Source organism: Vipera ursinii, assembly GCF_947247035.1.
Source record: "Vipera ursinii genome assembly, chromosome: 7".
NCBI classification, from domain to species: domain Eukaryota; kingdom Metazoa; phylum Chordata; class Lepidosauria; order Squamata; family Viperidae; genus Vipera; species Vipera ursinii.
In genome coordinates, this window is record NC_139521.1 from 8,173,586 (window position 1) to 8,199,232 (window position 25,647).

The window sequence follows — 25,647 nt, forward strand, 5'->3', positions numbered from 1 at the left end:
GTATGAAATGGTATAGGGTTTCCTGCCTGAGCAGGGGGTTGGACTAGATGACCTCCAAGGTCCCTTCCAAATTATTATTATTATTATTATTATTATTATTATTATTATTATTATTATTATTATTATTATTATTATTATTATCGTTGTTGTTGTTGTTTTGTTGTTGTTGTTATATTATTATCATCATCATCATCTTATTTGAATGTAATGTTCTAGCCATGTACAAAGATTCAAATGAATACGCATAATCACATGCATGCAAATATTTCTCAGACTTTTTTTTTTACTGAACATAGCAGTCCTATATTAGTGGTTTCTTCAAAAAAAAATCCCTAGTCAATTTATAAACTGAAATGTGGAGGGGAAAAAAATCATGTTAATTTCTGTTTAAGAGATTAAAAACGTGCCATTTTACAGTAATAGTTAAGAAGTCTCTACAGGCCAATAGCTGTGATATTTTAATTTTGTTGATTATGTTACCAAAGATGGTCAGAAAAGCCACCTTTCCAGTTGTACTGTCAGCAAGCAGCCTTTCCTATAAAATGCCCAAAATAGGGAAAAGAAAGATACAATTATCTTCACTGTAAACCTATACGTTGTCAGTCAAAAGCCTATTTCTCAACAATTGGAATTATTTCCAAAAAAACCATCGCCATAATCTGTGATCCTACACATACTTACTTGGCATTCAACCCAATTAAATGGGATTTTACCTCTAATCAGGCTTGCTCATAAGATAAAACATTAGGCAATAAAATGGTATTATGAGATGTTAGTGAACTGTAACATAAGCTCACATTAAAATCCACCTTTTATCAGGTGAAAGATAAGTGAGATAATGTGAGGTACATCAACAGAGTCCAAAACACCTGAATGATTAAAGCCAGTGCCACAATAACAACGTTCGTTTCTAAAACATTACAAAGTTTATTGCTTCTTGCTATTACAAACTGTCCTGCTATTTGCCACAGTATATTTTTTAAAATAACACTTAGGGACGTTTAAGTAGTGTGCTATCTCGTGCACCAGAACCCTACTTGGCAAGAAAAAAAACCATATTCAACCGTTTACATCTATGCAGCATGCCCTTATTTGCACGTTATGCAAGCTCTTAATGTCCTATAAGAACTTTGGGCTTAATATTATTTGTAACAATTGTTTTGTATTTATTGCTTTATTGGATTGCTTTATGTCGTGCAGAGTCACTTTCTGTGAGATGGGCAGCGATATAAATTTGATAAACATACCCATTAATTATGATAAGAAAACAGAAAAAAGAATACTATACTGAGTTGTTGTATGGATAAACAAGGACTCTGTTATGTGTTAGAACGGGGGGGAGGTCTTCAAACTTGGCCCTTTTATGACTTGTGGGCTTCAGCTCCCAGAATTCCTCAGCTAGCGTGCCTGGCTGAGGAATTCTGGGAGCCGAAGTCCACAAGTCATAAAAGGGCCAAGTTTGAAGACCCCCCGTGTTAAGAGTGTCTGGACATCTGTCAAAAGGTGGGCAACAAGTCTATGGAGAGTCTCAAATTATCCAGGTCACGGTTGTCCTAAAGGTGCTCTTCAAAAGGCAACTGTACTTTCTTGGGGGTTTTTTTCCCCTTGGAAACGTTTCTCTTCTTATTCAACAACTGAAGAAGTTCCTTGGATGAGAAGCGAAACATTTCCAAGGGGAAAAAAAACAAAGCATCTTTGGGACAAGTGGTTGACAGAATTGGGGAACGATGGCCCGGTAACCCGGGTTTTGCCTCGAAGGATTTACTGGAAGAAGCGCCACCGCAGAAAAAGAGGAAAGTATACGATGTTTGAAAACGATTCTATTTTGATCCTGCTAGCATAAATTGGGACCCACAAGCCAGGGCTACTTAAAGCGTAGTACAAATTAACACGCATAATGTTGAGATTCTAGAAAGAGTACAGAGAAGAGCAACAAAGATGATCAGGGGACTGGAGGCTAAAACATATAAGGGACAGTGGCTGGAATTGGGTATGTCGAGTTTAATGAAGAAAAGGACCAGGGGGGACATGATAGCAGTGTTCCAATATCTTGGAACCAACAATGCCTTGGTGGAGCAGTGGGCTAATGCCTCCTTAAGTAACACCAGCTGCCTGCAATTAGTGCAGGTTCGAGTCCCACCAGGCTCAAGGTTGACTCAGCCTTCCATCCTTCCGAGGTAGGTAAAATGAGGACCCAGATTGTTGGGGGCAATAAGCTGACTTTGTAATAATGCTGCTTGGGGGGGGGGGGAAAGCTCTAATAAGCAGGCATATACATAGAATGAAGGCTATTGCTAAGCACACTGGTTTGTGCTTAAATTGTAAGCCGCCCTGAGTCTTCGGAGAAGGGCGGGATATAAATGGGATTAAAAAAAAAATATCTTAGGGCCTTCCATAAAGAAGAGGGAGTCAAACTATTCTCCAAAGCGCCCGAAGGCAGGACAAGAAGCAACGGATGGAAACTAGTCAAGGAGAGAAGCAACGTAGAACTAAGGAGAAACTTCCTGGCAGTGAGAACAATTAACCAGTGGAACAACCTGCCTCCAGAAGCAGTGAATGCTCCAACACTGGAAGTTTTTAAGAAGAGACTGGACAGTCATTTGTCCGAAATGGTCTAGGGTTTCCTGCCTGAGCAGGGGGTTGGACTAGATGACCTCCAAGATCCCTTCCAATATTATTATTATTATTATTATTATTATTATTATTATTATTATTATTATTATTATTATTATTATTATATTATTTTATTTTATTATTATTATTATTATTATTATTATTAAGTTTGAACTATAGAAAGGAATTTAAACAATGTTTAAAATGTGCTAATTTCAAACAAAAAGAGGCCAGCAGAATGAACTTATTAGTTACGTCACGTTACTCTCACCAATATTAATAATGACCAAAAAAAGAGATATCTTACTTAGATCTATTCTTTATAAATATACCTCACGCGAATCCTTTTCACAAGCAAAAAACTATCTTTTCTGAAAATTAAACAACAACACCCACCTGGAGGCACATGTGCAGAATCATCAATATCCATCTGACCAGTGTTCAGGTCTAATTCAATAAAGTATTCTTTCTTGAGGGGGGGGGAGAAAAAAAAAGACATTTTTTGAGAGGACAAGGTGTGCCACCGTACACCATTTGTGAAATCAACACTAAATATCAATATATTGCTTTACTTGGCCAGGTAAACACAGAGCCTAAGACTCATTGAGACCCTGACACCATGTAATAAATTCCATCCCTCAGAAGACTAAAATCCCAGCATTTTAGTTTGGAAGACTCAACGCAGAAGGTCCTCGACTTACAAGAGCCCATTTAGTGACCGTTCAAAGTTGCTACACCACTGGGGTGGAAAAAAGGGACCCGTCGCCATTTTTCATTCCCCTTGCAGCATCCCCATGCTGTTGTGATCGAAATTTGGATGCTCGGCCATGGGTTCGTATTTATTTATTTTTATTTATTTATTTTTATTGCATTTATATACCGCCCTTTCCCTGAGGACTCAGGGCGGTTTACAGGGAGTTAAAAATCAAGCATACAAAAGTTAAAAACCAATTTAAAAAATATTAAATCAACCCTGTATTATTAAAAACCCCAATTAAAATAATTTTCTCCTCAGCCTGGGCCCGAGAGCTCAAAGAGCCAGGTCTTCAGGCCCCGGCGGAATGATCGGAGGTCGGGAGCAGTCCTCAACTCCACCGGCAGCTGGTTCCAGAGGGCAGGCGCCCCCACTGAGAAGGCCCTATCCCTGGGTGTCACCCGCCGGCAATCTCTTACCGGTGGAACCCTGAGCAGACCCTCCCTGTGGGAGCGCACTGGGCGAAGGGCGCAGTAACCCGGGGTCATGTGACCCCCTTTTGCGACCTCCTGACAAGCAAAGTCAGTGGGGAAGCCAGATTCACTTAATAACCGGGCTACCAACTTCACAACTGAAGTGATTCACTGAACAACTGTGGCAAAATAGGTCGCAAAAGGGGGCAAAATTCCCTTAACCCATGTCTCCCTTAGCGACAGAAAATTTAGGCCGTTAAATTGGGGTCGTTAAATCAAAGAGCACCTGTATAGTAAGGTGATACTGCACTGCAATATAACAACTTGCCAGAAGCCATTTAGTTACATTTATAGACTAGAATTTTCTTTAATATCACTTGCCTAAACCCCCTGAAAAATTATTCCTTTGCAGCGGAGGATTTAAAAATTCACGTTATCAGAAATATCCAGCAATTCTCATATATTCCGATTCAAAGTTGACATACGCCCCATGTGTAGGATGTAGACCACCACTTTTTTTAGGTTAATCCATTCACCCCGGCCCTGCCTCCATTTTTTTTTTCATTCTCTGCAACAGGAGGCAAAAAAAAAATGTATTTCTCCATATTCAAAAAGCGCTAGGAGGAGATGATTACCTTTCTTCGCCCTTTGTACCATATTCGTCTTCTAACTTTCTAAAGGTCTTCTGCGCCTTGGAAACTGCTAACCATTTTTTATACGTATCTATTCAGGAGTAAGGTCCACCGTGCACAGCACCGTAAAGTTAAATTAAATTGTTAAATTTTTAAAGAAGCTGTATGTCAAGGCTGCTAACATTGGATGTTTTTGCATTGACAACAGATAGAAATGTAGCCACCTTTTTCCCTTTTGCTTTTAGAGTTAGATGATGCTGGGAGGAGGGGGATGTGAATGAAAGTCCAGCTAGACATAACAACACTAAACTTAGCGTGAGAATCAAGGTTACTGAGCCCAGAGCTGATAAAAGAATTGGCGGGCTGGAGAGCTGGAGAGGAAGCCCGCGCTTCAAGCTAATAGGGGAATGTGATTTATGACTGTAAATTGGAGGAGGGAAATGTGCTTTGATACTAGTTGCCCAGGGGAGGGGGAATTCAGTTTTTGGCTTCGATAATATAAGTGCCGATATTCTGCTACTTGAATAAAAGATCCTTTAAGGTAAACAATGCCTGGAAGTTCTTTTGAACAGTTTCATCTGTCGGAACCGTGACACTGTAATGGATGCTTACCAGTTCAGGTATATCTCTCACATTCAGTGGGACCTGAATGAGTCCCAAGTGATTTCTAAAATTAGACATCTCGCTGGTGTCATAATTTGGGTTGCGAAGGTTCATCAGCACCTTTAAAAAGAAGACTAGCATTGACTATGCGTGCGTTAAGAACTACATAAAATATTTTAAAATATCTACTTTGGTCCAATGGGACAATTTGTGCTGGCCACATTTTTGTGCCCACTTCTCCGCGGGGGTCCCAACACAGCCAACCAACCACCAGCGTTTATGCTTGGCAGGCCCTCCGCCGGTGTGCAGTACACAGATGACTATTAATGGTAATAAAAAGGGTCAAAGTTCTCCAAATTTTGACAGCTTAGATCTGATAGCTTTAGTCTTACATTACCAGCAATGTTATTACTGAGAAACCTTTTTTCAAAACCCGGTGAACAAAATCCGGCATTATGCTTGCTGTGCAGTACACATCTTTACCGTGTAAAAAATGCTGGTTTTGTCCTTTTCTCAGATGAATATATCGTAAGTGTTTTTGGCTTTTACAGGTAGGCCTCGACTTACAACCTTTCACTTAGTGACCATTCAAAGCTACAAATAGCACTACAAAAAACAGTCTCATGACCATTTTTCATCTGTGCGACCGTTGCAGCCTCTCCATGGTCACGCGATCAAAATTCAGAGGCACGGCAACTGTCCTGTAGGCCAAAATTCACTTTGCAACCGTGTTACTAATTTAATAAATGCCGTGTTTCACTTAACAATTCTGGCAGGAAATGTAAAATGAGGCAAAACTCACCTAACCGTCTTGCTTAGCAACAGAAACGTTGGGCTCAAGTGTGGTCATTAAGTCGATGACTATCTACAGACGATCCCAAATTTCACTGTCTGCAGTAATGTACAGTTTACTGAAGATCACACTAAAGGTCATTTGTGAATCTAATGACTCAAAAGATCCATTCTCAGGAACTACAAGATTTTGAGTAAAAAAAATGCATATTCAAAACTAACACCTGATCCATATTTTTTTTTTGCAAAAACTTACCTCAAGAAAATCTTTAGGTGCATAAACGGGCCTGAAGAGACTTAGATCTGAAATAAAAAGTTATACAACCCTAAATATTTTGTAGTTATTTGGACTATACAAGGGATAGGCAACCTTGGCTCTTTTATGACTCGTGGACTTCAACTCCCAGAATTCCTGAGCCAGCCATGCTGAGGAGAAAGGGAGAGGTTTCCATGCTTAGCCATGCTGGCTCAGGAATTCTGGGAGTTGAAGTCCATGAGTCATAAAAGAGCCGAGGTTACCTACCCCTGCCCCAGGGTATAGTCAAAAGCAGGGGTCTTCAAACTTGGCCCTTTTATGACTCGTGGACTTCAACTCTCAGAATTCCTGAGCCAGGAATTATACATTCCATTAATAATCATTATCAAATGTTGTTATTTCAGCCTCATTCTAATATCTAACATCCAGGAATATTTCCAGACAAGTAAATCTCATGCAGAATAATTGAAAGCGCTAATGTAATAATTGAGAACAACTCTTAGAAAGGTTTTTTTTAAAATGAAGAAAAAAAGAATAAACTGAAATATCAATAAATAATTGAGGCTGGTCTATTTTAACTTGTTTAAAATTAAAAGGATAAGGTACATTGGAATCATCAAGATATCTGTGCACCCTTTTGAGAGATGAGTAACACACACACTGTATGAGAATACTTGCCCAGAATCAGAAAAAAATTATTGATATGTGGACGATGTGAATAACATAGAAATGGGATCTGTGGACCATTAAATCTTCTAGAAGGCCATTAAATCCTGGCTCTTTATTTGACCCTGAGATATAGTGGTAGATCCTGCAAAATATTGTTGAGGCATCATGAGATTTAGATGCAGGACTTTTAGATTTTGTCACTGTCAGACATGAAAGGTCAGATCCACACAGAAAGGTCCAATTCAAGTGATTTATTGCTACATACACAATCTTTTCAATTAACGGTTGGTATCTGCTTGGAATTAGATACGGGTCAACAGAATTCAAGAATTGGATTTAGTCCATTTGTGTCTATGTAGGGATTCTAGGCTGATCACTCTTTTAACTCCGCTCTCAGGTGCCGTGTAATTCTTATGGTCATTTTAGTTTTAGGGTTGTTGTGAGTCACCCAAAGTTGTTTTAAGATAGGTGGACATTCCAATCTTTTAAATAAATAAATAAAATATTGTACGAGCATATGTCATTAGTGAAAATCAGCACAACCCCCTCCCCGCCACCCGGGGAAAAAAAATACACCCCCCAGGGACTTGAGACACAATAAGCCAGGCGTCTTCAAACTTGGCCCTTTTAGGACTTGTGGACTTCAACTAAAAGGGCCAGGTTTGAAGACCCCTGCAATAACAATTCAGACATAAAACATTTCAGAAAGCCAAGTATTCAATCATACGTGTAACTTAATTTGTTAACTTTGTATAGAAGGGGGGGTATACACATACACACACATGTATATATGTATATATATATATATGTATGTATGTATGTATGTATGTATGTATGTATATGTATATGTATATGTATATGTATATGTGTGTGTGTATATATATATATATATTTACATATTTTCCCCTGGGAAAGAAAACAGGAATGGGTTTGTCTTTGTTGTCTGTGGTACCACAATGAGCAACTTGTATTTCAAGGGACAGTTATATCATAAAGGTAAAGGTAAAGGTTCCCCCGCACGTGCGTGCTAGTCGTTTCCAACTCTAGGGGGCGGTGCTCATCCCCGTTTCAAAGCCGAAGAACCGGTGCTTGTCCGAGTACGTCTCTGTGGTCATGTGGCCGGCATGACTAGACGCCAAAGGCGCACAAAACGCTTCCCACCGTAGTGGTCCCTATTTTTCTACTTGCATTTTTATGTGCTTTCGAACTGCTAGGTTGGCAGAAGCTGGGATGAGTAACAGGCGCTCACTCTGTTACGCGGCACTCGGGATTCGACCCGTCAAACTGCCGACCTTCTGATCGACAAGCTCAGCGTCCTAACCCACTGAGCCACTGCGTCCTAGTTATATCATAGAGGAAATTAATAAAGAGAACTTTCTCCTACAGCTTATAACAGGAGATAGAGAAGAAAAGCACAATTCAGATCTCTGAAAAGCTTTTGACATCTTCAACCCTTTAGGGTAGGGAGATGTTTCCTGTCTTTCTCTTATATATATTCTCTTTTTAAAGTAGTAAAAGTAAGTTTGCACGTGCGCATATCCTGAGTCCGATTTTAATTTTCATAACAAAGGCGTGCTATACCTGGTTCATCCGTTCCCATTTCGTTCCATTTATTCAAAAGTTCTTTTTGCTCACTCAGTGGTCTCTGTAGAGCATAAAGAAAAAACAGGGTGCAGTCAAATCTAATAGGGACCCATACTTAAAATATACAATGAGATTATAGATAAACTTTATATTTAATAACAACGGTACCTTCTGTGATAATGGAATGCCAAGTTCTATACACATGCTGTTTAGGCTCTTCAAAATACGTTTTTCCCAGTTTGCCTGGAGAAGAGAACATATATCAACAGAATCAGTTCATCTTCCTCCTAATTATAATTTCTAATTGGAAGGTATTCTCCCGTTTACTCTGGCAATTTAAATTTTAAATACCACTATATATTACATGCGTGCATACATTTCCATCTCACCTGCCTATTCCAAGCAGGGCAATGTCAAGTCCACACTTCCCAATTGTGTTTACTGTGCACAGCTGCAGAAGTAGTTTTTAAGTATTGGCAGAGAAACCCTGCCAATGTTATCTTGTTCAGAAAACAGAACAGGACAATTGGTGGCATATTACTGTTTTAATATCCGTAGCCAGTGAGCACGGAGCAAAAATTGTACCACACAATCCAGTGCAGTAGTCAGGGGATGACAGAGAATGAGGTGGCTGGATGGAGTCACTGAAGCAGTAGGCGTGATCCTAAATGGACTCCAGAGGATGGTAGAGGACAGGAAGGCCTGGAGGAACGTTGTCCATGGCGTCACGATGGGTTGGACACGACTTCGCAACTAACAACAACAACCTCATTGTCCTCCCCTTCTTCTCTTGCCCTCAATCTTTTATATATGTGTGTGTGTGTGTGTGTGTGTGTGTGTGTGTGTGTGTGTGTAAATTTTTTGGATTGCTAACAAAGAATTAAAGGGAGACTAATATCCAAAAAATTTACACAAATATGAGCTGTCACTATTGTGACTACAGCCTGTGGATGGCCTTGGGTTAGGCTGAAACAGGCAATAAGATTTGTCCCGTGTTTGGGGCCTAGCAAGGCATTCTAAAATACTTAACAAACACTTCACACACACACACACACACAAACACACACACACACAGAAATATATATAGTTTTGATAGGGAAAATGAAGACAAAAAAGTTAAATAGCACATATTTCAGTCTTTTATATATATATGTTTGGGGCCTAGCAAGGTAATCTAAATAGTTAACAAGCATTTAACACATATCTCCCTTGCTTCTCAGCTAACAAAGTGAGATAGAGCTTGTGGCCTAGAGGTAAAAACAACTGCCTAATGTCCAATCAGCCCAGGTTCGAATCTCAGAAGGGTATGGCTGACTGATGAAAACAAATAAGTTTGAAATGCATATCAGTCTCCCTTTAATTCTTTGTTAGCAATCTAAAAAAAAAATTACACAAATATGAGCTGTCACTGTTGTGACTACTGATTGTCGATGGCCTTCGGTTAGGCTGAAACAGGAAATAAAGATTTGTCCCATGTTTGGGGCCTAGCAAGGTAATCTAGTTAACAAGCATTTTACATACATATACATACATATATACATATATACATATATACATATACATATACATATACATATACATATACATATACATATACATATACATATACATATACATATACATATATATATATATATATATATATATATATATATATATAGTTACATGTTTTCCCCTGTGAAAGAAAACAGGAATGGGATAGTCTCAATTTATTGTACTTTGAGGCAGGTGGTGGTGCTGGTGGTGGGAAACAGCCCTATCTTCCTCTGTTTATTTTCCATTTGAGAATTTCTTTTCTGCAATTACTGTTTTTAAAAAGAACAGTCTGGAGAACAACGTTATACATATATAAAAAATCTGCCATGACTGTTTCATATGTATCATATGTAGTGCGGTAATAAAAATGGGGGAATGTAATGGAACTGCCACACGTCAACTCATTTGGGGACAATAGATTACTAACCCCAGGTAACACACCGTGCTTCTATTTTTACGGATCACTGATTGGATTTTTTCTTTTTCATCCAGCAAACTCTGGCGAAACCTCTTCCTTTTATACTTTTGAAAAGAATTTTTCAGGTACGGTGTTTACATCGCTGCAATTAACCCAACTGTTTCGTGCACAGGGCGATATATGTTAGGTTTTTTTAATGCTTAAAGAGCAGATGGGCGGATAGTCGATGAATATAGCGATGCTGTGCCTGATTGTTCGCTGGTTTCATTTTAACTGTCTGTTAACTGTTGGTTTCATTTTAACTGTCTACAAAAGATCAGAAATGTCTTAAGCTTTTACTGTCAATCCTCTTCAAATATTTATTATCCTCAGACATACCGAATGGTCGATATTATCACATCTACTCTAATAAGAGCTTAAGTGGAACGTTCTGGCTGGTCCAAATTATCCGGTAGATGGAACGCCATCAATTGATTAGAATTCTGTGCGCTTCTTTTTCAAACTCCTGTAAAATCACTTTTCAACCTTACCCTAATAATACATTCTTCACTCTCAGCTTTCACGGCATGCTGCCCCGGATAAAAATATAAGACACAAAGGTCTGTATAATGCCATGGCATCGGACTGCTAACCACCTCGGCTGAGCAGTTAATTCTAAACATAAGCCTTGGTTGGGTTAATTAGTAACACTGGGAAGGTTAAAGTCACAAGGATGCCAGTATTTATTTATTTCACAGATGTGTATGGCTGCCCATCCCAAACAGATGATTCTGGGCAGCTAACAATACTTTCAAATGAGACTCCTCTATACAGGCAATACACAGCAAGAAAGGATAGGTAGTTCTCGACTTAACGACCACAAGTTGAGACCAAAACATCAGTCGTTAAATGAGACATTTGTTAAGTGAGTTTTGCCCCATGTGAAGACCTTACTTGCCCCACTTATTAAGTTGTTGAGTTAATAACCTGGTTCTTAACTGAATCTGGTTTCCCCCGTTGACTTTGTCTGACAGAAGGTCGCAAAAGGGGATCAGGAGACTCCGGGGCACTGCAACCGTCGTAAATACATCTCAGTTGCCAAGCCTTTGCATTTTGATCAAATGATCACGGGGTTGCTACAGCGGTCGTAAACGTGAAAAACGGCCCTAAGCCCTCTTTTTCAGGGCTGTCGTAACTCTGAACGGTTGGTAAATGAAACGTCGCAAGTCGAAGACCACCCGAAGTCCTTTTAAGAAAGGGGAGGAGGCTCGCTCCTTTTGTGAAAGGTGCACAGGCTGCCTTGCTGATTGTTTTAAGAATGGCTACTTACATATCTCACGGACCTGAAAGCCAGATTTTATTGTGTGCTGCTTGAGGCCGGGGGGAGCACAAATACACAAATGTATTTATTGATTATTGTTTATTTATTAAATTGGTCTGCTGCTCATCTCCTTCGCAGCGACTCTGGCCGGCATACAGCTTTAAAAGCAATAAAACCATTCCAAAAACAAACATTCCTAAAAACGATACAAGCTGAATTACGATCCAGATGAAGTCGCAATGAACAGATGGGGAGGGAAGGGGGAAGGATGTAAGATTTCCTCTTAATTCATCAACCCCCTTCCAGTGTGATATTCCCCCAAGCCAACTGGCAGAACCAGACCAAATGCTCAGTCTAGATGGGGAAGAAATGGAGGTAGTGACAGGTTTTATTTTCCTGGGCTCCAAGATCACCGCAGACGGGGACTGCAGCCAAGTAATTAAAAGACGCTTGCTCCTGGGGAGGAAAGCCATGGCAGATCTAGACAGCACACTAAAAAGCAGAGACATCACCCTGCCAACAAAAGTGCGTATAGTCAAGGCTATGGTCTTCCCAGTTGCAATGTATGGCAGTGAAAGTTGGACCACAAGAAAGGCTGAGCGCCAAAGAATTGAGGCCTTTCAACTCTGGTGCTGGAGAAGACTCCTGCGAGTCCCTTGGACTGCAAGGCGATCAAACCGGTCAGTCCTAGAGGAGATCAACCCTGACTGCTCTTTAGAAGGCCAGATCCTGAAGCTAAAACTCAAATACTTTGGCCACCTAATGAGAAGGAAGGACTCCCTGGAGAAGAGCCTAATGCTGGGAAACATCGAGGGCAATAGAAGAAGGGGACGACAGAGAATGAGGTGGCTGGATGGAGTCACTGAAGCAGCAGGCGTGAGCTTAAAGGGACTCCAGAAGATGGTAGAGGACAGGAAGGCCTGGAGGAACGTTGTCCATGGGGTCGCGATGGGTCGGACACGACTTCGCAACTAACAACAACAAAGATATCCATATTTGAGCTGTGCAGTAAAATTTAATCACATCAAACCTGAGCTTTTCTCATGTAAGCCAAAGGTTCCTTGATATGTTCAGGAGGCACTGATGGAGAACAAGGTAAAGGAAACCTAAAAGTGGAAAAAAATAGGTACATTTTAGTGCAAGTACTATTTAGACCCACATTTCTGGATAAATCTTTATAGCTCATATTTTTCTTAGAGATAAGTAAATTTTCAGGCACAGTATATAGCACTAGCACTAAGACTTATACCATTTCATAGTGCTTTATAGCAGGGGTCCCCAACTCCTGATCTGTGGACCGGTATCAGACCACGGCATGCCAGCAACCGGGCCACACAAACAAGCAAAGCCCCATCCACGGGATGCAGGCAGCACACAAAACCACACGCCCTCCAGTCCACGGAAAAACCTCTCTCCACGGAACTGGTCCCTGGTGCCCAAAAGGTTGGGGACCTCTGCTTTATAACACTTTACAGTGCTTTACAGCCCTGTCTAAGCCGTTTAGAGTCAGCCTATTGGCCCCAACAATCCGGGTCTTCATTTTACCGACCTCAGAAGGATGGAAGGCTGAGTTAACCTTGAGATGGTCAGGATCGAACTGCTGGCAGTCAGCATAATTAGCCTGCAATACTGCAGGCTAACCACCGCGCCACCACGGCTCTCAATACTGTATAGGGAGTGATGATCAATCCATGGCCTTGTGAAATACTGCTAGAGGCAATTATGTTTCACTATTTATCTTGGCTATACGGTAGGATGACATTGAAGGGAAATATTAGGAACTGATAATTGCTTCGAAGACTTAACGTCAGACAAGTCATTCTTTGTTCCCTGCTAACTTCCCACAAGGCCAGTGGGGAAGTCTGCAAAAAGTCAAAAATCATAACCACGTTAAGTCCTCGCTTAATAACCCTAACGATCCTATTAGGAGGGTCTAATGTGTTCAACCAAGAATGAGTTGCAATGGAAACAAATGCCGTACAGGTAGTCCTTGACGTACAACCATTCTCCTTAATGATCAAAGTTGTTGTTGCTGTTGTCTACCCTGTTGACCCACGACTGTTGCACTAGGCTTGCCACCAATCTTATTGTGAAGTATGCAGAGGATATCACAGTAGTGGGCCTTATTCAGAATGACAATGAAGCTGCTTACTACAAGGTAGAGGATTTGGTGAACTGGTGTAACGAAAACAGCCTCGTTTTAAACATAGGAAAAACTAAACAGATCATTGTCGATTTCAGAAAAGGCAGACACAACCACACACCTCTGTGTATTAATGATTCCACTGTGGAGGTGGTTAGCAGCACCATATTTCTGGAGGTGCAGCTAACGAGTAGGCTAGTTTGGTTGCTCAACAGTGAGACACTGGTGAAGTGGGCACAGCAGTGCCTGCATTTTTTGCGTCGCATGAGAAAAGCTCATCTTCCTTCCCCTGTCCTAACCACTTTCCACAGAGGGAGGATCGAGAGTATCCTGTCATACAGCATCACAGTCTGGTTTGGAAGCATCCCTGCTTCAGACAGGAAGGCGGTGCAGAGAGTGGTGAGGACAGCAGAAAAATATTATTGGCAGTTCACTTCCTTCTATCCAGGCCATGGCACATAAGCGTTACTTGAGCAGGGTCCGCAGGATTGCCTGGGACGCTACACATCTTCTTCACAACCTGTTTTCCTTGTTACCTTCTGGGAGGAGGCTTCATGTGATCCGAAGCAGAACATACAGATTTGTTCCATACAGCTTCAACTTCGTGAACTCTCAAGCTTTCTTTCCGCTATGTATTCAAAATGGACACTGATTAACATTTATATGTATATATATGTATGGGTGTAGGTATACCTATATACATATGGATATGGATATGTAATGTATATAGCATGTGTATATGTGTGTAATTTATGTGTAGGGGTAGATCTATACTATCTTTTAAGAACAGCGAACAGAATTTCATTTTTAATCTGTGCCAGTGTGCTCACAGTAAGGTTACCTTATCTAAAGTTACAACAGCATTGATAAGAGTAATTTGTGGCCAGTTTTCACACTTATGACTGTTGCAATATCCTATGGTCACATGATCAAGATTTGGGCTCTTGGCAACTGGCATGTACTTATGACAGTTGCATGGTCCCAAGGTCATGTGATCACGATTTGTAAACTTCCCAGCTGGCTTCCGACAAGCAAAATCAATGGGGAAGCCAGATTCACTTAGCAGCTGTAGCAATTCGCTTAACAACTGTGGCAGAAAAGGTCATAACATGGGGCACAACTCACTTTAACAATGGGAATTTGGAGGTCAATTGTGGCTGTAAGTCGAGGACCACCTGCACACATCGTTGTTCTGTTCCAGCCTACGACCGGCCCTGTTTGTGTGTCAGGGACAACCCCTTTTTCCTTTTTACAGTCAATAGGCTGGAAAAACCCAACCCAAATTTATTTACAGTTGAAACAAAAAAGCAACAGAATAAATGAATCAAAATATCAAACAAGAGTTAAACAGAAGTAGCAAGAACAGATCATGATTCTCTTTGAATGTCTCCAAACGGTTGCTTTCAGCAACCAGCCCCGCCCGGACCTTCCCCTTTTATTATCAGTCCCAAGGCATGGCTTCTCACTGCCTTCTCCTCCTCTCACTGAGTTGCCTCATTGATTTTCTCTGCTCTGCTCTGCTGGATTGCCTTCTGCTTCTAGCGTCTCTGAACAGATTCAGCTGTGACTCCTCTGAGTCTGACACCTCGTGCTCACATAGCTGAGCCTCATGAGGAACATGACTGGAGGGGCAAGGCTGAGAGTCCTGCAGTGCATCAGAGCCTCCCTCCTACACCAAAGGCTCTCCAAACCCCTCCTCCTCCTCCTCAGATTCCTCGGACTCAGCTGCTGGGAGCACAGGCTGACACTGAATCACAACACAAGTTAGGGTTTCCCAAGCTGCGAAATATACCTCGCCTGAAGAAGTGCAGACAGAATCCAGGGCAGAAGTGAAGAACTTCTTTTACTTACACTTCGTTATAAGAGATCCATCTTTCCCACAGTTTTACTGTATGGTTTTGGTGTTTGGATTTGTAGGGAATGTTGCACATTAAGGTTACACTAAAGAAGAGTGCGATGGCAAAATTTTAGGAGCCTCTGAGGTAAGAAATACTGCATGCAAACATGATGCAAAAGTTACACCAGCACGGAGACAGAAACAAAACTCACATACTGATTTCTCTATAAACAGCATTGTGCAGCTTCTTTTCCCAACCTGGCAAAATAAAAGTTTAAAAAAAAACCTGAAGGTTAGAAAAAACTCATAATTCGGATGTTAAAAACTTGAGAATAATTGGATGGGGTAGGAAAGAGAATTTTTAGTATTAAAAACACATGAAAGCGCAGAACATAATTCATTCATGCTTAATTTTGTTTAAAACATTTCTCCCTTGTACTGTATGTACCTTATATACTGGGAATTAATATCCAATCTAAGTTCAAAAGGCAAGTGAATGTCTGGAATTGATTTCCAAGTAAAGGTCCACAGTAAGGCAATTTGACAATTGCACAAAATCTCCCAATGTCCTGAAGCATCCATTCCCATTCATCCTATGTCATCCTAGAGAGAAGCAATCTGGAATTAAGGAGAAACTTTCTGACAGAGAGGAAAATTAACCAGTGGAACAGCTTGCCTCCAGAAATTGTGGGTGCTCCATCACTGGAGGTTTTTAAGAAGAGACTGGACAGTCACTTGTCTGAGATGGTATAAGCCCTAGTTTTGGGATGAGGCACACACCTAAAAATCAAGCTAGGGCGCAGGTGGGGGGGTAGAGCTGCCCCACCCACCCCGCACCCACTTACCTTGCAGCCAGGCCTCTCCTCGCCGGCCCACGGTTTCTTCTGAGGCGTCTTCTGCAGCCAGGCCTGCATTTCTCAGTCACAGGGCTTTCCGGAAGGCCAATTCTGCAAGACCTCAGTAGCAAAGCACCAAGCTATGGATTGAATCCATAGCTTGCTACTCAGCTGCTTAGGCCTTCTGGAAAGGCCTGGCTACAAAACAAAATGCAGGTTCGAATGCAGCTGCAGAACTTCGGCCCCAGAAAAAGTGGACCGTCTGGGTGGGGCTGTCAGTGCCAGAGGTGAGGTAAAGCCTACTCAAAAATAAGACCTGGTGCTTCTTTCGGAGAAACACGGTACTTGCAAGGTTTCAAAGGGCAATATATGAGTCCAAGCCAAAATTGTTGTTCAGTTGTTAAGTCATGTCCGACTCTTCCCAGACCCATGGACCATAGCACTCCAGGCTCCCCCCCCCCCGTCCTCCACTGTTTCCTGGAATTTGCCCAAATTCAGGTTCATTGCGTGATAACAATATCTAACCCCCTTAGTCTTTCCATCTCCATCTCCTTTGGCCTTCCATCTTCCCCAAGCCAAAATAGGAAGGTAAAATAGGAGTTTCCTGAATAGCAATATTAAACTGTATAAGGGCAACATATTTTCAGGCAGTTGAAAGGATCAAAGTACAAATGTGACGATAAACATTTAACCTTGGCTTGACAGAACTTGACAGATTTCAGCCTGTGAAATCTCAGGTAGCACAAGGATAGGGTTCAGCTGCTTAAAGCAAGGAAGAGATATCAAAAAGATTGCATAGAAAATTGGAGCAATATCAGCTTGGACTCCAGCAGAGAATAAAGATAAATTTTTATAAGCTGCTTCGATTAATGTATTTATTAGCCTGCTGAAAATCAGCCTCAGATAGATGTACGTAACATTCAGTACTTATTCAAACCAAAAAAAACTTAAAATAAAATGAATAAAAATGACAAACCTGAGGTCTTCAGAAATTCCTTAATATCTTCCTTTAGGGATTGTAGCTTAATCTCTGGATTATGTAAACTGAGCTAACAAGAAAGAGAAACATAACAAAAGGGTCAACATTCTTCAAAAATCACGAGGGTCAATATTTAATTAGAAAAAGAGCTAAAACTAAATTGTCAACCAAAGCACTATTTTACCTTTTCTCGGGGTGTATCAGATGCACAAACTAACAAATTATGTTTTATGGATCACTGCTACCGCCCACTTTTGAAAGTTAGCTTGGTTTTACAAATGCCAGTTGCAATCTCAGTCGGGATGTATAAGGCTAAGGGGTTTTTAGATCTCAGCCTGTTACTAGCTTTCTAAACCTATGTTTCTACTATGGAGGTAAATATTCATGTCATCCACCGCACACAAACATACACTGTAAGAAAAAGTGTTCCGTCCATTCTCAGTGTGTATTATGTTCAGAGACAGACCAGGGCAAGTAACGATAACCCTCGATTGAATTGAAATATTGCAGTGTACCAAAATCTCACGAGGATTTGAGTTTTGTGTAGTCTTAGACAGGGGTCTCCACCCTGTGGGCCGTGGAGGAAGAAGAAGAAAACCTTTTGCTTCTTATCCAAGAAGTTTCATCAGCTGTGATGGCGGGAAATGGAAAGGCAGCTTCATCAGTTGGCAGCTTCATCACAACCTTCATGAGCTGTGATGGCGGGCGATGGAAGGATAGGTACCTTCAGCGGTTGGCACCTTCATCACAACCTTCATGAGCTGTGATGGCGGGCGATGGAAAGATAGGTACCTTCATCAGTTGACTCCTTCATCACAACCTTCATGAGCTGTGATGGCGGGCGATGGAAGGATAGGTACCTTCAGCGGTTGGCACCTTCATCACAACCTTCATGAGCTGTGATGGTGGGCGATGGAAGGATAGGTACCTTCATCGGTTGACACCTTCATCACAACCTTCATGAGCTGTGATGGTGGGCGATGGAAGGATAGGTACCTTCATCAGTTGACTCCTTCATCACAACCTTCATGAGCTGTGATGGCGGGTGATGGAAGGATAGGTACCTTCATCAGTTGACCAAAAAGAATATTCTGACTTTTATCAATGGAGATTTGTAAAAGAAAACCAGCAGTGTGTGTGTGTGTGTGTGTGTGTGTGTATACACACACACACACACACACACATACATACACATATATACATACATAAAGGGACACGGTGGCTCAGTGTGTTAGGACACTGAGCTTGTCGATCAGAAGGTCGGCAGTAGCAGAGTGAGTGCCTGTTACTCGTCCCAGCTTCTGCTAACCTAGCAGTTTGAAAGCACATAAAAATGCAAGTAGAAAAATAGGGACCACTATGGTGGGAAGGTAACAGCGTTCCGTGCGCCTTTGGCGTCTAGTCATGCCGGCCACATGACCACGGAGACGTCCTCGGACAAGCGCTGGCTCTTCGGCTTTGAAACGGAGATGAGCACCAGCCCCTAGAATCGGAAACGACTAGCACACATGTGCGGGGGAACCTTTAGGGCGGAACCTTTACCTATATATAAAATCTGGAATGGCTTTGGAGTTTCATCTTTCAGGTCTACAATTTCCTAAAGTTAATTTCCTTGCTTGCTGAGATTGGCTATTACTACATTATGACCAAGTAAATTGTACAGATGTATTTACAAATCTACATTAGAAGTTATAAAACACTGACACATCAACTTTGATTTCCTGATGAAATTATGTATCTTATTTCAGATAACAATTCCGGAATAGAAGATAGAAGTGTATGGTGTACTTGGGGAAAAAAATATAGTTTGTGGTTCAAACTACCGTAGCTTTTTTTTCCAGAAAATTCTCCGTTGTTTTACAGATATGTGGATTATTTTAAATATTGCTAGATTCTAATTACTAATAGTTCAAAAATTGTTAATAACTGAAATTCAATATCCCATAATAGAGAAATCTGCAATTTAATTCCATAGTTATATCCCCCTTGCAAAGCAGAAATAACATTAAAAGATGTACTTTTTATTAGAGGCCCCAATCTGAATAAATATGTGCCCGCTCTCTATTTATGAATATACTCTATAATTTAATATAGAAATTGTAGAAATACAGTTTATGTCACAACAGTAAGAAAATTCTTCCTTGTCAGGTATATATTTGGGGCGAGGGGGGGGTTGTATGTTTTTAGATCCTTTATGCTTTTTTAATGATTGTACCCTAACTCTCCTTAATCTTAGAATGTGAAGGATGTGTGTATATAATGTATGTTCTTATTTGTGATTTTAATTGTGTATATAGTGTGCACTGTGGACAGCACTTAATTTCGTTGTGAGTTACACAATGACAATAAAGATATTCCATTCTACTCTGGCCTGTAAAGATCTAATTAACCCGCATTAAATGTGTAATTATCAACTTCAAATAAACTAATCTATTTACACATCTTAAAAAATGAAAATAGGGTAAAATTAACACTAAGAAAAAATAAATGTGTCTTTGCTTTATACTTTCAAAAATAAATACCAAACGAAGCTGATTTTTGAGAAACCTTTGCTCTTATTTGTTTTCAGCATAATCTTGAAGATATACAGTAAACAGCTTGAAGCTTTGTAAGAAATAAGCAGACACTGCTTGAAGCCTTTCCTAACAATTTGCATCAATGCACCGACACAATACTGCCAAGTACCAAGTCTTAATTCAGTTAGTAAGTGACAGCAGGTTTCTGCATATTAGACTTTGTGAACACAGAATCTGAAAACAAATGAATGTTGAGGATTATTGTACATTAAAAGCATATAAGGGGCTACTTCTAAATAGTCTATCTATGGAATATTAATATTTATGTATTCTATAAAATATTTAAAAATCTGAGCAATCCGTAAGACTCAGGTACAGTGCAAGCTGGTAAATAATATTTCAGCCCTTTTCATGCCAGAAAGAAATACTGCAGCCTAAGCTTTTCTATGTTTACTCAGAAAGTATTATTCCCACGGTCATTCTAGGAAATATAGTATCATAATTGCATCTTATAAAAATATGGACCTACACCAATCAAGACTTGAACAAAGGGAGTTGTTACATCCATTTATTCTAATTTTGATACCATCCTGAAACTTCCATCTTATAGATAGCCAGATGGAAATAGTAAAGTGGAAGAGAAAAACAGAGGTATATTAACCTGACAATACTAACTACAGGTATCCTTGACTTACGACAAGTCAGCCAAAATTGTTAAGTGAGTTTTGTCCCATTTTATGACCTTGCCACAGTTGATAAGTGAATCACTGCAGATGTTAAGTCTGGTTTGGTAGGTGGCAGGCTCCTGTCTGTTTAAATTCCAAAATCCCAGAACACTTCAGTTTCCTCATTTTTTATTACTATTTTTTGGTTCCACCAATTAATATTATTATTGCAGTGCATTAGAAAAAGCAATACTTTTATCAATGTACTGGAAGAAAAGGACACTGTTTTTTATTCTTCTTTGAATACAGTGAGAGAAAAAAGATACTACAATGTTTGTATTGGCAAGAAAAAAATATATTATTATTATTATTATTATTATTATTATTATTATTGAAATAAACTACAAGTAAAAGTGATTAATATATCAGAGAAAAATATTATTGTTATAATGCATTTTTAAAAAGGGTATTATTATGAATGTATTGGGAAGAAATGGTAATATGTGTGTGTGATCTATAGTTAGATTCATAATCTAAGTCTGGTGGAAACTGAATAAATCAATTCCTCACCACAGATTATTGCTATTATCATCGGAAGTGTGAAACTGTGATTTAATTTTTGCGGCTAGACTTAAATTAATTTTATTTTAATTTTATATTGGATTGTTTTTAAATTTTGCCTTGTAAACCGCCCTGAGTCCTTTGGGAATAGGGCGGTATATAAACCGAATAAATAAATAAATAAATAAATAAATAAATAAATAAATAAATAAATAGAAATAGATACTATAATTTATGCATTGGCAACAAAAAACTGATACTATTCTTCTTGTTGCTATATTATTATTATCATTATCATTATTATTATTATTAATCATCGCACAGTCAGCCAGATGTTCGGACTGGATTTGGCATTTTTATCTACCTATCAAATCCTTACCAAGGACCTGGGATAAGCAGATGTGGATGTTTGATGGTATTACAGATAAAGTCACAGGATGGAAGCAGCTCCTAGTAAGGCCGCCTTTTGCAATTGACTAATGGCGAATTTGTCAATGCCAAAGGAGTTCAAGTGGTGCTCCAGTTGTTTTGGGATTGCACCCAAGGTGCCTATTACTATTGGTACTACCCTTGCTTGCCTTTGACACAGTCTTTCTATTTGTAGGTCTTTGTATGTTGTATTATATTATTATTATTATTATTATTATTATTATTATTATTATTATTATTATTATTATTATTATTATTAAGCACTAGGAGGACGAATATGTTATTCTTAGAGGTAGTCCTCGACCTCAACTAAGCCCAAAATTTCTGTTGCTAAGCGAGACATTTCTTAAGTGAGTTTTGCCCCATTTTACGATCTTTTTGGCCACAGTTGTTAAGTGAATCACTGCAGTTGTTCAGTTAGTAACATGGCTGTTAGGTGAAGCTGGCTACCCCAGTGACTTTGCTTGTTAGGTCCCAAAAGGTGATCACATGACCCAGGCACACTGCAAACCTCATAAATATGAATCAGTTATCGAGCATCTGAATTTTGATCACATGGCCACAGGGATGCTGCAACAGTTGTAAATGTGAAAAACGGTCATAAGTCACTTTTCTCAGACGTTGTAGCTTTGAACAGTCACTAAATAAAGTATTCTAACTCCGGGACTACCTGTACTGCAATGGATGTTTTGGGAGGAAGTGATATTATTGTTATCATTGACAATGTTCTCACTGACAATCTTATCATTGTCAGCCAGATGTTTAAACTGGATTTGGCAATTTTATATATTATTGGCAATTTTGTATACTACTGAGTCCTACCCAAGGACCTGGGATAGACTGATGTTATTTACTAATATTAAAGATATAGCCACAGGATATAGGATGTTCCAAGTAAAATGCCTTTTGTAATTGACTGGTGGTGATTTTGTCAATACCGATGATGTTGAAGGGATCCTCCAGGTGACTTGGAATTACACCCAAGGCTTCTGTTACTATTGGTACTAGCTCGATGATATCTGGATTATTACAAACACCTGAGCATCCTTCAAACTGACAACATCAACTACACTAACGTCAAGAAGACGTTAGAAAGTGAATACATCAAGAGAAGGAAGAACATCTAAAGGTCCAAGCTTTAAGAGTGCAGGAAATGCCATCAAGGCAATTAACACCTGGGCAATTCCGGTCATTAGATCCACAGCTGGAATAGTGGACTGGATTCAAGAAAGCCTTGACCAAAAGGTCTGGGTAGGAAGGCCAGAAAAATAATGAATCATATCCTTCCTCCATGCAGCACAGATACTTAATTTTTAATGTTAATCGCTGCAGGATCTAAAATGTTCCAAGCAAAGCTGCCTTTTGCAATTGACTGATGGTAATTATTGTAATGAATTTAGATGAAGAAAAGTAATTATGAATACACTGGAAGGAAATACTATTGCAATGAATTGGGAGAGAACAGATTATGAATACATTAGGAGGCAGAAGATATTTAGCAGTAGTATATTGCTATGAATGGGGAGAGAACAGATTATGAATGCATTGGGAGGGAAAAGATATTTATCATCACCATCATTGATCATCGCACAATCAACCAGATGTTCAGACTGGGTTTGGCATTTTTGTCTACCTGTCAACTCCTTACCAAGGACCTGAGATAGGCAGATGTGGATGTTTGATGGTGTTACGGATATCATCACAGGATGAAAGCTGTTCCCAGTAAAGCTTTTTCCTGCTGCTATTATTGTTGTAATTATTATTCAGAGTATGGGACTGGTAAAAACTTAACCGTTCAAGTCCTAACCAAGGACCTAAGAGCTGTTAAGGTAACGTCTGAGTATATAGGCAGTTCCAAGTAGGGTGTTTGTTTTTTTTTGCAAAGTCAGGATGATATGATGATGATGATGAAGAAGAAGAAGAAGAAAAAGAAAAAGAAGAATTGAGAGGGAACAGATTTTGAGTGGTTTAGCACCCAAAGGATATTATTATTATTGATCATCGCACAGTCAGCCAGATGTTCAGACTGGTTTTGGCATTTTTGTCTACCTATCGAGTCCTTACCAAGGACCTGGGATAGGCAGATGTAGATGTTTAATGGTATTATGGATATCGTCGCAGGATGGAAGCAGTTCCTAGTAAGACCGCCTCTTGCAATTGACTAATGGCGAATTTGTCAGTGCCAATGGTGTTCAAGTGGTGCTCCAATTGTTTTGGGATGATGATGATTATTATTATTATCAGGGCTTTTTTTGTCATAGAACCCTCAGAACGGAGTTCCGGCACCTTTTTTGAATGGAACCTTGTAGGATAGGCAAGGTGGGTTGTATGGCATGTGTGAGTTCCGGCACATTTTTCTTTTACAAAAAAAGCACTGATTATTATTATTATTATCAGTCTGAGATTGGTAAAAACTTAAACAGTTCAAGTCCTAACCAAGGACCTAAGAACTGTTAAGGTAGCGTCTGAGTATATAGGCTGTTCCAGGTTGGGTGGTTTTTTGCAAAGTCAGGATATTATTATTATTGTTTTATTATTACTATTGTTTTTATTATATCATATTATTACTATTATTATTGTGATGATGATTACTATTGCAATGAATTGGGAGGGAACAGATTATGAATATTTTAGGAGAAGTAACATATTTAGGAGAAGTAACATATACTATTGCAATGACTTGTGAGGAAACGATACTGGTGTCGATATCATTATCATTATTTTTGCAATGCAGCAAGATTTTTTTTAAAAAAAGATACTACAATTGCATGCATGTACTGGCAGCAAGTAACAAAAGACTTCTGTCTGTTATTATTAGAGGGGAGCCGAGGAAGAACCGCCCGAGCGCAGAGCCGGGCAAGAAGCAAGGAGGAGAGGCGGGGCAGGGCAGAAAAAGGCTGCAGTGGGGAGGAGGAACCCAAAGCGCGGCTCAAGCCGCCTCACCCGAGCCTGTCGCTCCAGCTGGGCGTGAAGTCCGGAACCTTTCAGCCTCTCCACGATCTGGGCGATGGTCAGGGAGAGGCCGTCATCCGGCGCGGCTAGCATGGCGCCCACGGACCAAGAAGGGCTTCTGATTTTCGGCTGTTGCGGCACGGGGGACCGAATTCAACGTCGCTCCCAGGCAAGGCTCAACGGGCCGAGTTGCCTGGCGTTGCCGGGCAACGGCGCGGGGCGGGGGACCGCGGGGAGGCGTTTCCCCAGGAAACGCCGCCTGGGAAAGCCGCGTTCCGCCCGCTTGCAGTGCCCTAGCGAGCAAAGCGCCGGAGATTAATAATAATAATAATAATAATAATAATAATAATAATAATAATAATAATAATAATAATAATAATAATAATAATAATAATAATAATAATAATAATAATAATAATAATAATAATAATAATAATAATGATAATTGATTAATAATAATAATAATAATATTGATAATTGATTAATAATAATAATAATAATAATAATAATAATAATAATAATAATAATAATAAAGCCGTTTGTAGAGACAGAGACTGTGCAAAATCATTTCACGCATACACACAAGCATACACACGTGTCCTCGTCTCGGAGTCCACATAAAACCAACCTGGAACAAAAAAAGGGGTTTGCAACTTGGCAGGGACCCAAAATGGGTTCATGCCATCTGCCAGGTCTTTTTGGAATGCATTCAGAATAACAGCTGGAAAGGACCTTTGAGGTAGAATAGAATAGAGCTGGAAGGGACCTTGGAGGTCTTCTAGTCCAGCCCCCTCCCCCACTCAAGCAGGAGGACCTATATCATCTCTTCTTAAGTCTCCAGTGGAGTGCCCACGATTTCTGGAGGCAAGCTGTCCCACTGGTTAATTGTTCTCACTGTCAGGAAGTTTCTCCTTAATTCCAGGTTGCTTCTCTCTTTGATCAGTTTCCAACCATTGTTTCTTGTCCTGCCCTCTGGTGCTTTGGTGAATAAGGTGAACTTTGAAGAAATAACAAGAACTTTCTCACAGTTGAAAATTGTTAATATAGTTCTGATTATGTGCTATCGACCACACAGAATAACCCTCTCCAAAACCCCTCTGAATGTAAGACATAGGCATAATTGAAAAGGAAATGCAATGCAAAATGAAATAATTACTAT

At 39.9% G+C, this 25,647-nt stretch overlaps 1 protein-coding gene across 1 annotated transcript in view; it reads right to left on the reverse strand.

Moving 5' to 3' along the window:
* The window catches only part of TBC1D19 (TBC1 domain family member 19), a 67,009-nt gene extending 42,417 nt beyond the window's left edge, over positions 1-24,592 (reverse strand). The window contains exons 1-9 of the mRNA XM_083367916.1: positions 24,480-24,592; positions 17,363-17,435; positions 15,763-15,808; positions 12,601-12,676; positions 8,485-8,559; positions 8,314-8,377; positions 6,064-6,110; positions 5,025-5,135; positions 3,010-3,082 (exon numbers count right to left, since the gene is read on the reverse strand). Coding sequence (XP_083224042.1) covers positions 3,010-3,082; positions 5,025-5,135; positions 6,064-6,110; positions 8,314-8,377; positions 8,485-8,559; positions 12,601-12,676; positions 15,763-15,808; positions 17,363-17,435; positions 24,480-24,581 — 667 coding nt within the window. The 5' untranslated portion in view covers positions 24,582-24,592. The remainder of the gene's footprint in view (positions 1-3,009; positions 3,083-5,024; positions 5,136-6,063; positions 6,111-8,313; positions 8,378-8,484; positions 8,560-12,600; positions 12,677-15,762; positions 15,809-17,362; positions 17,436-24,479) is intronic.
* Between the last annotated feature and the right edge of the window lie 1,055 nt (positions 24,593-25,647).